The sequence below is a fragment of the Melospiza melodia genome, chromosome 2 (genome assembly GCF_035770615.1).
Source record: "Melospiza melodia melodia isolate bMelMel2 chromosome 2, bMelMel2.pri, whole genome shotgun sequence".
Taxonomy (NCBI): domain Eukaryota; kingdom Metazoa; phylum Chordata; class Aves; order Passeriformes; family Passerellidae; genus Melospiza; species Melospiza melodia.
In genome coordinates, this window is record NC_086195.1 from 5,715,759 (window position 1) to 5,732,514 (window position 16,756).

Here is a 16,756-nt window from a genome sequence, read left to right on the forward strand (position 1 = left end):
TTTTAATGTAATCTCATATTCATCAAGATTAACATATAAATAACTCTATTGCACCACCAAACAATAAAGGGAACAAAGTGACACAAAATAAATCTCATTTTACTGCAGCCCAAAATTGGTTTTGTGGCTTTTTAGGGCTTGACTCCCAGGGCAATTGCCAGCATAGCTGTTGTAGAGTAACTGAGTGGCTGTGTCTGTGTGATGGAATCCCTGAGGCTGGTGTTGTGTTCCTGAACAGGAACATTGTCTTTCTTAAAAGTATAATATTCTAAATAATGACTGTACTTTTTAAGTACATGAGACAGAGGAAATGGAAACCACCTTGGGTGCTGAATGAGAACATTCTAATTGAGCACATTTTTAATAAACTTGTCTGCATCAACTTCATATTAATTTGTTTGTCTTAATTTCTGTGAATGACTGTGCATGGGCAGGTCAGTGGAGATGGAAATGAACTGCACGAAGGTGGGATGAATCCTGCATGTTGGCATGTGTGCCCTACTTATTGCTTCATTATTTGAATCAATTATTGCTATCATTATTTGAATCTATAAAAATACCTGGATTTTAATGTCTGCTGATATTTGTTCATGTGAATGTGCTCACAGGTGTTTGCTCCCTGTGATGTGAAATGCAGAATGAGAGGGTGACTCAAATGAGGGCTCTTCAGTGCTTGAATGAACAAGTTCCTATTTGACTTTGTAGTTAAAATCCCAGTGCTGATTCACCTTCTGAGAGACAAAGCAAGTTGCCTTTTGTTTTGGTTTCATCGTTAGGTATTTTTATTATGATTGGCGTTACTTTAAAGCTCGTGTGCCATAGGAATTAAAGGAAAACAAAAATTGGCAATAGCAAGTCCAGGTGAAGACTCCACAGTGCCTGGGTGTTGTCTCCACCCTGTAACAGGTGTATCTGCTCCTTCCTTTTCCCACTGAAATGTGCAAGACATCATCATCTGCGAGCTCAGATCTCTTGTCTGATATGTTTTAGGGCTCAGCAGTATTAAATGTTGCCCAGTGTCTCTCTGAAATGGGCAATATCACTGCAACATCCTCGGGCTCTTCTCAGCCGCATCCTTCCCTCTGCAGCAGCTTTCACCCAGACCTGCATTTCTTTAGCACCTCTTTGTTCCTGCCTTGGATATCTCATAACCTGCCTAGAAATTTGCTTTTCCCAGAGTTTCAGCTGAAGGCTTTGCAGGCAAGGGCTACTTCTTCATACACTGAATATTGTGTGACCAGATCTGACAGCAGTTCTTGGCTGCAGTTGTTTCTGAATGCAGGAGCAGGATTTTCAGATTTTCAGTAGTCCTTATGTCTGAGCAGAGACAAGGAATGGATAATTCATCCATTTATCCGTCCTGATTTATCTCAGTGACCTCTGTTCTGAAGATGCCATGAATAGTGAGAAGTCTTTTATTTGAAAGTAGCCCAGTAAATTGAAGTGAGAATGGGTACCAAAATGCATTGGCATGTGAAAAAGGGAGTAAGAGGGTTACACTGTCCTCAGAACAGAGTTAAGAAGCTGCAAAAATGAGAGAAGCCCATTTTCTGAAGACACAGATCTTTGATGGTTTAAGGAAAAGTGGTAAGAACTTTTAGTGTGCCATCTGCTCCTTGAACCTTCAGGACCAGGTCTATCACTTTGGGCTGAAACTCCTTCTTGCTCAGTGTTCAGTCTCCAACCAATGGCTGAAATTTAAACTGCCTTCAAACTCCTCACAGACCTTCCCTGCCCTGTTTGGATCCAGGTTTCATGAGCCAGAGATGGCATCTGGATTGAGTGGCCCTTCACATTTTGTTTTTTTGTGAACTTGTCTGAAAAACATCACTTCTTGGAAAACAACACATGCATAAATTTTAACTATTTTAAAAGCCAATTCAAAGACCAATTTCATCTTGCTTTCAAAAATGTTGGAGTTACTTCTCTCTAGTTCTTATTGTGAACTATCTGTGTGAGAAACAGACATAATCAGATTCAAGATCTCAGCTGTGTTTTAGCCATCATTTAATTTATGGTGGCCTCTGTGCAACCTTAGTGTCTGGAACTTCTCCTGAGATGGTTTTTTAATGCTTTCCAGCAGTTGTGTTTTCTAAATATGTTTTCACAATCTTTGCTACTTTGCTTTCACAATCCTTACTGCTTTTTAAAAGTAGCTTCACTGTATCAAATGAGTGCTATTAAATGTAATTAAAGTGATTTTAAGTCATAATTTTTGGAAAACTTTTTAAAATGGCCAAATAATCCTGTAGCAGAACCTGTCCTCACAGAAGACAGGATCTTAACAATGGCACATTTCTAGCATCATGCTTTGATTTTATCATGGATTATATTCAAATGATGATGAAGGAGATTTAAATGGGGAGGAAAAAAATCTCTCATCTTTCTTGATTTCATGCTTAATTTTCACAACAGTGGTGAGTTACTCCTATTTGGATTTCATGGTGTTATTTTTGGGATGTGTCTTGTCTAGTCTTGGCAGACAGACACCGAGCCAAGGAGTAAAATATGAAAATTTAACAGTGAGGGAGTTATTATCCAAATGGAGCCTTCTGTTAGAGGTGTCAACAGACAAAGGTGAATGTAGAGAATGAATGGAATAAGATGAGAGAAAGATCAAATAATGGGATAAGAAGTTCAAGCGTGGGATAATGGGTGTGATTAGAGATTATTAACAATGCAAAGATTTGCAAAATGTGTAAAAAAATTCCTGTCTGTTCATTAACACTTGATGAGGGAACCACATAATAAAACAATTTTTTAAAAAAAATCATATTGAGTCTTAGAGTGTTCGTTCTAAGGTGTTATTTTCTTCTGACTATTTCTCTGTTGGTTTTTAGGTTTCTGTCTTCCACCTTGTACATAAGTGGGATCTCTGTGCTGGAACAAGATAATGTCTTCAACTCATTGAAGGAAAGGGGTGAGCAGCTTTCTCATGGCCAATATTTTATCTTCTTTAGAAAACAGCTGCCCTGGAAATAAACGTCATCCTGTATTGTGTTGAAAAGGAAGCCAGTTCTTGTTGCTTTTCATGTGTCAAAGAGAATTGATTTTTGTTTCTTTTTAACTTGCTGTGTGAATGTAAGCATCTAATGTTACATAACAAGTGCCAGGACTAAAGTTAAATAAGAATGAACAAAGAGCCATGCTGAATCTGCCAGTCATGCATTTCTCTCTGAAGGACTTCAAAGAAACATGTATGAAGGAAAATGAGTAGGAATGATTACTTGTTAACAAGTCTGTTCCCTCACAACCCTAAGAGGGCTGGTGCTTCGGTCGTAGCCCGAAGCGTAACTATTTATATCTTTTCCAAACATCTGTTGTAGCTTGTATATGTTAGCAATGATACCACTGATCTCCAGCAGCTCCCTTGTACCTCCTGTTAACGTTACTGGGTGGTCCCTGTGCCCTTAATTGTGAAGGAGTAAGTGGAACAAGCCAGGAGGGGAGTGATGAATGTCAAGTGATCACTTTGTGTGTGTGTTTCAGCTCACATTTAATCTCTTCACTTCCATACTCAACTTGCACAAGCTCTCCACATTTCTAATTATGATTACCCCTCTTCATTTAGCTTCCTTTCTGCTTTACATTTTCTTTCATACTTCATTTTATAAAAGGCTTTCCTTTCCTTTTTTTCCCCTTTGCTTTGTAGACCATGCTCTTTTATGAATTTCCTTTCACCACAGGTATCAGTGGAGTTTCTGATTGCAGGTCGTGCATCAGCTTCCAGTTACATGACCTTGGGTTTTCTACACATTTTACTTTCAAAATAAATAGAATGAGAGTTAGTTCTGTTCTGTTTGAAGCTGACCAGCAGACTCACCCTCAGGTTATTTTTGTTATTTGTAAGTCTTTGAATATAAAATTAAAACACACATTTTCCCCTATGCTCTCGATTTCTCATAAAGAATAATTGGTATTTTGAAAGCTAAGAGGTTCAGAAGTAATTTATTCTTGGGTTCACCTCAGATGCCCAAACACTCTGTGTGCTGAGGCAGAGTTGGTAGGTTGGAGGTGGTCTGGGAGCTGAGGATGGACATACAGAGCAGTCAGCCAAGGGCAGGGCTCGTGTGAGAGGAGAGCACCACAACCGCTTCAGACCACGTCCGCTGCTTTCCATCACAGCCACCTTCAGCAGGGAGAGGCTGAACCAGCCTGTGGCTGGGTGTAAAGAGCATCAGAAACATCCACACGTGTTGTGTGAGCTCGGTGGAGGAGCTGTGTTAGTAATTAGCTGTGGCACTGATAAACATCTGGGAGCGATAGCAGCCTGAGCATCTGCTGGGGCTGGGCCTGCTAACGAGGCTGGTGCTGCATCCCAAATGAGGCCAGGAAAGCCAAATCTGTAAATACCTTCTCGGTTACTTTCCTTAAAGTTTAACTCACTTTGTTTCTTGTCTCTACTGAGTAATGAGGAAATGTTTCTTTTTAGTGAGCAGAAGTAATTCCTCAGTTAATTGCCTCGATTTAAGGGTGTGATTAGCTCAATTTGTTCTTCTTGATTTGCAGTGGTTGTCTTCACTAAATCTCATCAGTTCCTATCTTGCCTAATAGCTTAATCTTTTTCTACTGTAATTATAAGTCAGAGGGGAAGCTCTTGTGGGAAATAAAGGAAATACACATGTAGAATTCTTTCCAGTCGTTCCCCTGGGAGAAAATACAGCAAAAGTCCTTCTAGATGCAGTAATCTATGGGTCTAGCTCAAAGCTGTGCACCTCCTTTCTTCTTTTGTGTGGCCTGAAGGCCTTCCAGATGTGGAACGTCTCTTCATTATGGAAATCTGGAAGGGGGGGTTAGTCCAGCTTGTCTTGTTCTCCAAAAATTCTTGCCATGTCCTACTGTCTTTACCAATTTACATGTATTATCTTTGTGGCCTCCCTCTCCAGGTTTTTCTCCATGCCACAAATATGATTTTACATCCCTGTGAACTCTTAAGACTTTCTTCCTCTTCTACAACTTGTACTTTTATTTTCTCTTTTTTTGCATAAGAATTTCATCTTCCATAGTTAAACAATTTCTTTAGCAGTGTTTTCTGTGCTTTTCTTAGCTTTAAAATAATCATTAAATAATGTTTGCTTTTTCTTTGTTGATAGTTTAAACTGTTCTGCTTTTATTTTGAGGGTAGTCTGGTCCATGCTTTGGATGTCACAGTCATAAATTAAATGTCTGTCTTTTGAGATGGAAGAAAAGCAGCATTTTCTATGTGTCTGTTCACTCTGTCAATACAGACAGGCACTTGCATTGGCTGTCAGCTGCCATTTATGAAAGAAAACAAATGTTTAAACAGCAGAAAAATGCTTACAGGGCTGATGCTTCAGAATGTGTTCCCTTAAAGGATTTTGAGAGGTCTCTCACTTATAGTGGCAAATGCTGATTTAGCTTTTAACACTAAGTGATTTGTAACTGTAAAAAATTTTAAAATATGAAGTACTTCTATCAATGAGTGCACTTTGGTTGTTCCATTTGTATTTTTAATTTTGGTGGAGAAATCAGTAATGTATTTGGAGTTTCAAAGAAAGAATACTGATATTCTGTAAAAACAGATATAACCTAGTTTTTAGAGGAAATCAAGCTCACATCATCTTGGTGAACTTCTCTGGTCTTTGAAGCAGTTTAAAAAAGATTTTAAAAATTGCACTCATACTTAGGAATTACACTGAGTGAATTTGATGCAAAGTGATGCTTGAGGTTTCTCCTGAGGAGTTTGGTTTGTCTCTGTGCCTGAAACTGTTGTCAAAGAAGGGAACCTTGAAGTTTGTTCTGTGTTTGCAAAATGAAACATTCACTTGAGACTGTTATAATCTGCAGGGGAACATATCCAGAAATGTAAAAATTGCTTTTAAAAATGGTCATATGCAGTAGTAATATGCAATAAGGGAAGGACTTAAAATACTTGAAAAATTTGTAGTGATTGAACACATTGAAAGAAAAATATTCTATTTCAGATTTTAAGGTGGTGAAAATTTTAAAACTTAGTTCTTCAATACTGACATAAGTGACAAAGAGAAGAAAACCTGGAATTATTACCTGGATATAATGTTTTTCAAGACATGAGCTCTGACTTCTTTTTTAATATGGATTTTTTAATAGTAGCTAAACATTAGAACTCCTGTGTGTCAAGGAAAATTGACTTCTGTGTTAATAGTTACTGGTAATAGCTTAATGAGTTACGTGATTTCAGTTGTAATGGCTGCACATCTGACAAGAAAATGAAATGTGAAGTAATAATTTGTTGGCTACACTCTGGTGGTGGTGCTTTGCTAATTTTTTTTTTTTTTAATTATGGTACATCTTAATTTAAAAATGTTTAACTCATCTGGGCACCAAACTCCAGCTAATGCTTAGAGAGAATAATTTGATGCATTTGCTTATGTTTAAATCCTATCGTAATTAATATTTCCCAAAGTATCAAATGTCTCTGAAATTGAGACTTCTGAATTCCAAGATTCCTTTTGAAACTTTATAATCACGTGGGCCCAATTGTTTAAAAATTGTTTGATATTGTTCCATTCTTTGTTGAACCTTAAATGACTTGGATGGCAAATTCCTGATGTCAGAAGTGATTTGAGGCTTGGTCTCTCAAAGTAGTTTCTGCTCTAGTTTAGGATCTGGGATTCACACCCAAAAGTGAACAGGATATTCCTTAACATTTTGCATTTGGTTCATCATTTTTAACTGCTATTATTTCAGTTACATTGATGCTCAGTGGGTTGGGAGCCTTTTAAAAACACAGAAACACAAACCTGCCCATTTCTAGATTTCATGTATGACCTTAGAATGTCAGTTAAGTAGTGCAGAAATTAATGCTAAAATTCAGTTGAGCTTGTGAATATAAAAAGCCTCAGCCTCTTACTAAAAGTTTTACTTTAAAATATAAAGAGACAGTGAACTTTTTGCTTATAAAACCTGTTATATTTCCAAACTGAATTTATTTGTTGTTTGAATTTGCATGTGGCCCTTGTTGTCAATAAACTCTCTGAGAGAGGTGTACATAAATCTGAATTTCTACCTTTATTTTTACTTCACCCTTTAGAACTGGATTCTAGGTGGCCACTTTTGTAACTGACTATTTGTTTTTCTTTAAAGACTATTTGTTCACACTTATGATGATTTGACACAATTAATGTCTCAATAACCATGATGGCAACACAGACATTAAGTATAGACAACTATCAAGATGGACAACAGGTAGGTGTGTTTTCATTTCTCTAGGAACTAAATACACTTAAAAAAGGGGGAGAAAATAGTAATTTTCCTTAGTTCCTGCTTTGGCATTGTTTAAGCTGGAATAATTAAACACAGTCATGTGTATCTGGTCATGTTTCTTTTTTGTACAACAGGCTGTCTAGTTTTACACTTTAAATTGTAAATTAAAATGCTGTTAAGTGGAGGCAAGTCGTGGGGTGGCCTCTACTCTGAAGATCAATTTTTCTGTTACTCTGTGTCAGCCCTAAGCAATAACTGCAAATACTTCTGTCAGCAGATGGCAACAATGGGGAACAGTCAGAAAAAACCAGTGGCAACTTTCCACATCTCCTATAAAATGTTCATCTGAATGCAGTCAGATTTTTGATTTTTAGTTTTATTTTTTTTTCTTTTATTGCAATTCTAATTTCTCTCTCTCCTCTCACCTACTTTACATATTTGACTTTTTTCCCCCTGCAAATACCATCCTGTGGCAGTAAAAGTAAAATATGTTTTTTTCTAAAGAACGGATTGGGAGAGAGCTTTTTCTTCCTATTTCTTGTGTATTTCAAGTGTTCAGTGTCCAAGATAGACAGGGAATTTGGGTGCCTGCTGTGTTTCTAGTTTGGAAATGCCCCACAGGATAAAAAACTTTCAGTTTTAAGTGAGCTGTTTCCTCCTCCTAGGGCAATAGAACCCTCGCTGAACACACTCCCTCCCTTCAAACTCTGCAGATTTATGGCCAACATTTATAATCACTTGTCTGACTCATCCTCTTCTAATTTGCTCCTCCTTCCTGTCATTAGCCAAGAAATTGGTCCATTAGTTACTTTTTTCTTAAGCATTCTGGTTTGAAAATCATCTCTGCTTGCTGAGAGAGCTCTCTGCAAGGCAGGCTTCTCTCTTGGGTGGGAGATGCTGAATTTCTCAGTTTCTGATTTTTCTAGGAGATGGCTTGGCCCCAATAGGTAATAAAGCACAAACCTTTTGGTTCTCCCAAACTGTTAAAAATACTATAAATTTTTCTGCTGCTGTTATGTGGAAATAAATTAAATTCTGTTAACATCAGGATCTCTCACAGTTTCTGGGGCTGTCAGTTCTGGCTGCCTGGAGCTCCCTAGAACAGTGTCTGTTCTCTGCCTGAGATAAAAGAGAATTAAGAGAATAGATTGCAATGCTTTCATGTCTTTGTGCAGATGCTCAAATGGGAGAAAAGCAAAGAGTTTGGGCTGAGGGGTGGAAACTGTGACTTTCACAGTTCAGGTTCCTGGAAGACCTTTTAGTCCAAAAGATATTTAGCTGGAGGTGATGGAAAAAACACTTGGAACATCTTCAAAGCACCCCAAAGGTGTGCCCAGCCTCCTAATGCAGTTCAGGAAGTGCTCAGGTGAAGCTCTGTGGTGCTTTTCCATGGCATAAATGTGGGTTAAATGGATGTGTAGGAGGAGTTACTGCTGTTCTCCTATAGTTTAACAGCCCTAAAACATTTGGTTCTTGCAATATCTAAAATGGAGTGCTAAAGGTCGTGGGAGGTTATGCTCCTACAATTGAAGGACTGGAGGGACACAGAATATTTCAAATGTGCATTTTAATGGACAAAAAAACCTAGAAGATCCTTTTCTTCAGTACCCTTATACAATGCACAGTAAAAAAAAAAAATAAAAAAAATCTTAAGTGCATAAACTTTTCCTTTTCTTTACATTGATTTCATCCTAAAAGATTTTTATGCAGACATTCCCATGAACTTTTTGGAGCAATGTACTCTAGGCTATTCCAAAAACAGCCACTTCAGAGACAAAATGCTTCAGCAATTTACTAATATCTATCATTCCCATTTTAAAGCCAAATGCTAAAACTTGGAAATGACCTTTATCCATCAAAAAGTGTCCGGGATTAAAAGAGGGGTTTTGTTGCTGGTACAACTTCTTGTGTCACTGCCAAGTCACACCAACCTTCTGGCAATCTAGGAGCCCTTTGCACTGCTCTTTCCTTAGAACACAGCACCCTTATTTTACGCCAGGGCTACACATTTACTTTTTTTTTTTTTTTTTCCTACAGATGCAAGTGGTAACAGAGTTAAAAACTGAACAAGATCCCAACTGCTCTGAAACTGATGCCGAAGGGGTGAGTCCTGCCCCTGTAGAATCTCAGACTCCAATGGATGCAGACAAGCAGGCCATTTACAGGTAGTGATGTACTCCTGTTCTGTCTTTTGAAGGGTGAAGGATAGGGTAGGGGATTTGGGGGTTTTTAATAAATAAATAATAAGTAGCTAAAATCAGGTGATTTCTTGGCTGTCTCCATCGCTTGTAGGGAAAGAGTGAGACCAAACAGGCTTCAATGGCATCATCAGCCAAGGAAAAACCTCCTGAGCATGTGGGATTTTTAATTTCAGCAGGTTTAAAGGGTATTCTAAGAGTGGTTGCCAAATTTAGAAAGCTGTTTTAGCCTTTAAACTATGGTCACTATTTGCCATATTGTTGTTTTTATCTTTAATACGGGTTTTTACTTTTATTGTAATTAGGTCAATCTTTACTCCTTTTTCTTTAGGGATAACAATCTATTCCCTAGTAATTAGCTGAAAATGGACTAAATATTGATGTACGAGCACACTAATTTGAGATTTTTCAGTGCAAAGTGCTGTGCTGAGCAATATGCTCAGTTTTCATGGGGTTGAGTGTTCTTTCAGCTTAACTACTTTATAAAGACAGAATTATTACTGGTTTTCAAGTTAAAAAAGAAAACAACCACCAAAACAGGAAAAAGCCAAACAAAACACTAAAAAAAACCTCAACCTGAGGCAGAAAGATGTATCCATTCATTTACAGACTTGTGCTAACAAAATCTTCTCCTCAGAGCATGATTTCACAGGAGGCCTCTGAGCACAGCCTGAATATTCTTCTCAATTTTTTAAAGTTATTTCATGATGTGTAAGTATGGCCCACATTGAAGAATAAATTAATTTTATCAGGCTTCATTTAAATCTGCATTCATCCTCTTTGTAAATCCTAAATCTCATTTCTAGTGCACTGTATTAATCTGTCTCAGTGCCACTCAATTACAGTGAATTAAACAGTCGGAGCTTTTTTAGCTTGTGATTGTTCTCTTTAATTAAATATATACATATTTTTTGCTGTATTTGCCTCTGGAGTGGGGTAAATCAAAATGAAAATAAATATTATCTTATTTTGCTCTAGCCAATGCTGTTATATGCAGTCTGTTCCAGAACTTGTCACATTCACATGAGTGACTGTGAGCTTTTCTGAGCTAGATGTCTTAATTTTCACATAAGTGAAAATACTTATTCATGTATTTAAACATTTTTTTTTCTAGGCACCCACTATTTCCCTTGTTAGCACTATTATTTGAAAAATGTGAACAATCTACACAAGGCTCAGAAGGCACAACTTCTGCCAGTTTTGATGTAGATATTGAAAACTTCGTGAGGAAGCAGGAGAAGGAAGGAAAACCCTTTTTCTGTGAAGATCCAGAAACTGATACTTTGGTAAGTATTGGCTGTTTCTTTCATTTCTGAAACAACCATCACATTTGCAGCTTCTTCCTCATTTCTCATCTCAACTGGTCCTTGTAGTTTCTCCTCACATTTTTCTGCCTGTGAGAGATTCTTCTTTATGTTAATGATTAAAAATATTTTTAAAAATTTCTTCTGACCCCCTTTTCCCTTTTATCTGTAAATTTACTTTGGTCTCTTCACAGTTGTTTCCTGTTCTCAGCTGACATGGATGTATTGGAGAAAAACACAAATAAATCTTTTCCATAGCCAGACTGACTCTGCAAATTAATTTTAGAGTGTTGGGTGTTTAACATATTAATCAAAAACGTGTAATTGATGTAATTTTTCTCCAATTTTATTTAAATCATGCTTCACCTAGTTAATGTGAGGGAAGAACTGTTATAAGATGATCTTAGAAAGTCTTTACCATCTATAATTTTTTCTTTCATGTCATTAACTCCTTCAAGCTTTCTGAAAGTCATTCCTGTGATGAAGCTGTGATTTCTCTATTTTGAATATACCTGCCCTCAATACTTTACTCAAAAATGAGAGTTAGTTCTGTTCTGCATGAAGCAGGTCTGCTGACTTGTTAAGCCTCAGGTTATTTTCTTCATTTGTAACTCTCTGAATCCAACACAAAATCACTGTTTTCCCATATTTCCCTAATCCATATTTCTCTAATTTCAGAAGCACATCTGAGGTCTAATAGCTGGAATGTAGTAGCTGTGGTTCAGTGGATGAGGAAAGAACAGTGCTGGTGGTTTATCTTGAATTCTGAGGTCTCTTACAATGTTCTCATAGACAAACTGACAAGACAGGGGCAAGATAAATGAGCAGGGAGGTGGACTGAAAGATGGGTGAACCCCTGGGTTCTGGTCAGCAGCAGGAAATCCATTTGAGGGCTCCCATAAGTGCTGTTAATATCCCATTTCTGACTGGGGTGATGGGGCAGGCTGAGCCCTCAGCAGGGCTGCAGGTGCTGCAAAGCTGGGAGATGGGGCTGATGCACACATGGCTCTGCCACCATTCAGGGATACTTTTTTGCTTTTGGAGAAGCAGGAAAATGGGAATCTCGTGGAATGCAGCAAAGGGAAATGCCAAGTCCTCATGGGGAAAAAGACAGACTGACTCATCAGGGCAAGAGGAAATGGGCATGAACTTACCCAGGAATGGGTATGAAACACAGGAGGTTCCATTAAATGTTCTTTACTGTGAGGATGATTGAATCCTGCCCTATAGATCCTGTCTGCCCCATAGATCCTGAAATCCTGCCTCATAGATTCCTACTGCCCCAAAAATCTTGCCCTATAGATCCCCTGTGCCCCATAGATCCTGAAATCCTGCCTCATAGATTCCTTCTCCCCATCTCTGGGGCAGAAGGAATCCCAGAGAGTTGTGGAGTCTCCATCCTTGGAGACAGTCAAACTCAGCTGGACATGACCCTGAGGAACCTGCCCTTCCTGACCTTGCTTTGAGCAGGAGGGTTGGATTTAACCATCTCCAGAGGTCCCTTCCAACCTCAGCTGTTGGTCCCTTTCCAGCCAATTCCAATTCTGTGGCTTCTGTGAGCCTCCAAAGATTGGTTTCCCAAGGATCCTGCTTGCCTTGGCCTGTTCCCTGTGCTTTTGATCATACATAAACACTCTCAGATCCAGCTTGCTTTGGTTGTAGCTGGGTCTGGTGTGTTCAGAAAGTCCTTCCTGTCACTGAGCTGTTTATGGTTTCAGTTTGTGGCTCTAGTGACAAAGTCTCTGGATTATGTGGTGTTCTCCTTTGCTGATGGGCTGCACAAACCTGGCTGGTTTTGCTTGAAGTGGGTGAGGAATTGTTTATGTCCAGGATTCCATGGCTGCTGAGGTCAGTAGTGGCTTAAACTGGAACCACATTGCAAAATGCAAAATCCTTGGCATTGAGCTCCTGTCCTGTGGTCGTACTGTGAGCTGTGACTTTCTGTTACTGGATACCAATGAAACCTGAGTGCAGCTTGTCCTCTGCCTGTCCTGGAGGCTGGGAGCTCTGAACAGCTGACATTCTGACAGGCTCTCATTTGGTGTGGGGCTGTGAGCACAAGCTTCTCTGAAGTTGTGAACTGGCTAGCATGGCTTTCAGCCTCTTTTCAGCTTGAAATATTGGTGCTTGCCACAGGGAGGGCTGTAGACAGGCAGTTTTTCTGCCTCCTCACATATATATATTTTTGTAGAGATTAAAAAGTCTGTTTAGTAGCAAGAAACACTGTTGTGCACATTTGTTCCATCTTCTGCTCATGCTGTCCTTTTTAACTCCAATGTTAATTCAACCATTCATCTGAAAGGAGAGGCTGTTAAAACTGATAATTAGGCTGGGCTAGAAGGGTGGAGCAGAGTCAAACAAATAAGGTGTAAATGTTTGCTCAGTAGGATCAACTCGGGGCCAGAGCTAAACTGACATGAACTGAGCATCACAACAGTAAAGAACCAAATTCAAGTCCTATCTGAGAGTCACAGGCCTGTTACACTAAGGAAATTGGTCAGCTGTTTCATTTCTTTTTCCTTTTACCCCTTTGAGATGTGGCATGTAGAACTCAGCCAGACTGCAGTTTCTGTGACAGAGCTTCAACTGTGACAGCTCCAAAGCAACAGAATATAATTCTTCATGAATTCTCCAGAATATAATAATGTTCCATGCTGCCTGTGGGCTAATTAAGTAGATAACAGAAATTAGGAAGGGTCACAGATAGTGATTGTAGGGTCACTTACAGTCCTGGCAATGTTCCACGTTGTGCACTCACTTGAAGTGCCTTGAATACTCCACAAGAGGAGTTTGGAGTTCATCCAGAGGACCACAGAATGTTAATCTGGGTGGCACAGGCATTAGATCAGTTTGACCAGAAAGGAAATTCATTAAGAGCAGTGGATGCTTGTTCCAATTTGAGCAGCTCTTACTAAGCTATGGTCTAGATTATCTTGTTACTTTGGTATTATAATTCCCATTCTAAATTAATTGGTGGCTTCCTGCTTTAGTATTAAAAAGGATTTCAGCATCCACCTGAAACTTAGTTTTGAGGATACTCATAAATTGCTAAATTGCCTGTAAACCAGCTTTCAAACCCTTGTTACTATCCAGCTGGAGGGATTCTGTTCAGGGGATTCTGTTCTTCCCAGTTAAGCTCTCCAACAACATCAGCTGGTGTTCCTGAATCAGCAGGGCAAAGGATCATAGTCAGTTCAGGAGAATTGTTACCAGGCCTTTTTAGGAGAATTGTTACCAGGTTTTATTTTACTTCTGCAGGGTCTTTCCCCGGTCTGGGTGCAATCCTGGGCCATGTGCTCTGGAATGACCCTGGGGTTCATCCTGCAGATCTCCTGTTTTCAAATCCTGTGGGAAGGAATTGGAAGCTGAAGGTTGTGCTTGTGCTCTTACTAGACTGGAAATGTGCTTTCCTAGAGCTTCAACTTCCTCCAAATCTTCTTGGAATGTTATTTGCATCCCCCCTTTTTCCAAGCATCAGTGTCAGAAGATGTGTGTTTGCTGTCAGTAACCAGATTTTGGTGCTCTCTGTTGCTGCGTTCTGGAAGTGAGCTCAGCTTACCCACATAACTTTGAGTATCACCTTTTCCCCTTACCCTTTGCTATCCCTGCCTCATTTTTACAGATCAAACAGATCCTGGAATGAACCAACTGCTCTTTGTTCACCATCAGTCTCATTTTGTGCATAGGACATCCACAAATTTAAGAATTTGTTCAGCATGGGTGCTTGCAGAGAGTTTTTTTAGACCTTTCACAGATTATTTTATGTTTGAAGACATTCATTGCTAAACACTTTTGTGTTGATCACTGCTAACCCAGACACTGCAGAAATACCACATTGCCTCAGGGTGGTTCCTGCCTCTCTGTTCAGAGTGAACTCTTCCCACACATGGGTGGATTTTTTAATTTCTCCACATTCCTAGGACCATAGGATGGTTTGGGCTGCCCTAAAAGCTCAGGAGGTTTCTAGTCCAACCTCCTGTGTCGGATCCCATTTTTCTCTTTCTCCTCTGTTTTATGGTTGATTTATGTTTGCTGGTTGTCGGTTTCTCTTCCCAGCTGTTTTATGTTCGGAGATAGCTCAGGGATGCCACTTGCTCGGTTTCTCGGTTGTTTCAAAGACCTGGAAAGGCCCAGAGTGGCCTTGGACAGCCCAGCGCTTCAAAGGACGAGGAGAGACTTCTGATCTTGTTTCGGTCTCAGTGTTTATTAATTGTTTATCTAAAAGATTTTCTTTCAGCCCGACAGAGGTCTGCACAGCAAGTCAGCCATGGGCACACTCCCCAGCCTCCGGGGCGGTCACTTATCTTTATACCCGAAGTTACGTGTACAATATTTATGATTTTTCTCCAATACCTTCTACTCTTATTAACCAGTGCACTTTTAGTAAAGACCAATCCCAAAGTGCCACCATCACCACAGAAGATGGAGGCCAAGAAGAAGAAGAAGAAGGACAGGACACGCCCCAATTCCTCCATCTTACTTCTCTAGACCCCCCTGTACAGAAATCCTAAACCCTGTGTTCTACACCTTAATTAACTTATCCCTTCACCATTCACCCAGTGAAATCCTCCCATCCTCATACAGGTGTCATCTCCTGTGTACGATCAAAGTCCTGTCACCAGACACTTCTGGCAACATTCCAGGACTCCCGAGCCCCCCAATGGTGCTCTCGGTCACTCTGCACCCTCATCCTGAGGTGCTGAGATCCCACACTCCTGCTCAGAGTAGGGTCAGCTGTGAAGCCAGAGCAGGTTACTTATGGCTTTGTCAAGTCTAGACACAATCCAAAACAGGGGCTGTTAAATCTACTCTTCCTTTTGTATTTGAACAGGACACTGCCTTTTTTGAGGACCCCCGAGTTTTTTGTTTCATTTGGGGTAAGGATTTTTGGTTCAGTACCCTCTTCTCAATTCTCTTGAATTCTTAGTTGTGCCTGGAACCTGAGTTTAGAGGTGAAGCCAGCTGGTGTCATTTGAATATTGACTGACCAAGCCTTTCTGAAAAGTTTTTTTTTGCTGTTTTAATGTGCAGAACTGTCCCATAAACCTCTAGTTACACCTTTTCTAGCTATGCCTCATAGCTGAGGACTCAAAATAGAGGTTATCAAATCAAAACAAATGAAAGCAAAATAGCTTTTCTCCCAGAGTGTGTGTTCTTCCACTGAAAATCTGAATTGCTGCAGGAGGATTTGGGTCAGGGAGGTAGGTAAACTGTGGATGTATATATTTTAATTGGTTTTTTTGCAAATGAAGAGTCATTTGAGTGAGATGATGTGTCAGTATATGGAGATTCTTTCATGTGTGCTGCCCACATGTGCAGTTGATGTGCTCTGAAATCTATAAAGAATTGTGGCTCTGTGTTTTACATCAGCACAGGTGAGCTGGGTATCACAGCTGAGGCAGTTTGTGCTGTGTCTGTGCCTTTGCACCACGGGCTTGAGGCACTGCAGGCAGGACACAGGCACAACCTAGAGCATACTGAGGCTAAAGATAGCATAAATTTCTTAAATTTGGAGACACATTTTTATATAAATAGGCTCTGGAGAGCAAAAACTGGAAGTTTTTCCATAACTTTTCTTTCTCTAATAGTTTACCATTATCTTTATTTACAGCAGTTTCAGCCATAGTAGAAGATATCCCTGCTCATGGCAAGAGTTGTTAACAGGATGATCTTTAAGGTCCCTTCCAACCCAAACCATTCTAGGATTATGTGAATATACACAAACCTCATGGTTACTTCATCTTTGTGCATTTCCCAGAAGTGATACTTCAGTTTTATTGCTACAGCTAAAAAGACTGAACCAGTTATAAAATGTCATTTTTCTGTGGCATATTCTATGCAGTAGCACTGAATGAAATATTACTGCTGCTGTGACCTGTCTGAAAATACTTCTTTGTATTGCCTTTGTCCAACCTGAGTTATTTTATCAGGAGTTCTTGATTTTTGTAGCTTTAAGGGAAAAGTGAACTTCTGCTGACATTAAGTTTGGCCCACCTGTGCTGCAAGAGAGCAGGAGCCATAGGGCCACAATTAATGTAGCTGTAAATG

The 16,756-nt window shown here is 39.5% G+C and overlaps 1 protein-coding gene across 3 annotated transcripts in view; it reads left to right on the forward strand.

Moving 5' to 3' along the window:
- PKNOX1 (PBX/knotted 1 homeobox 1) overlaps window positions 1-16,756 on the forward strand; it is a 37,859-nt gene that overhangs the window by 7,828 nt on the left and 13,275 nt on the right. For all 3 annotated transcript variants that reach the window (XM_063181410.1, XM_063181419.1, XM_063181423.1), the window contains exons 2-5: window positions 2,841-2,920; window positions 7,087-7,188; window positions 9,244-9,371; window positions 10,519-10,690. In XM_063181410.1, the coding sequence (XP_063037480.1) occupies window positions 7,138-7,188; window positions 9,244-9,371; window positions 10,519-10,690 (351 nt within the window). In that variant the 5' untranslated portion in view covers window positions 2,841-2,920; window positions 7,087-7,137. The remainder of the gene's footprint in view (window positions 1-2,840; window positions 2,921-7,086; window positions 7,189-9,243; window positions 9,372-10,518; window positions 10,691-16,756) is intronic.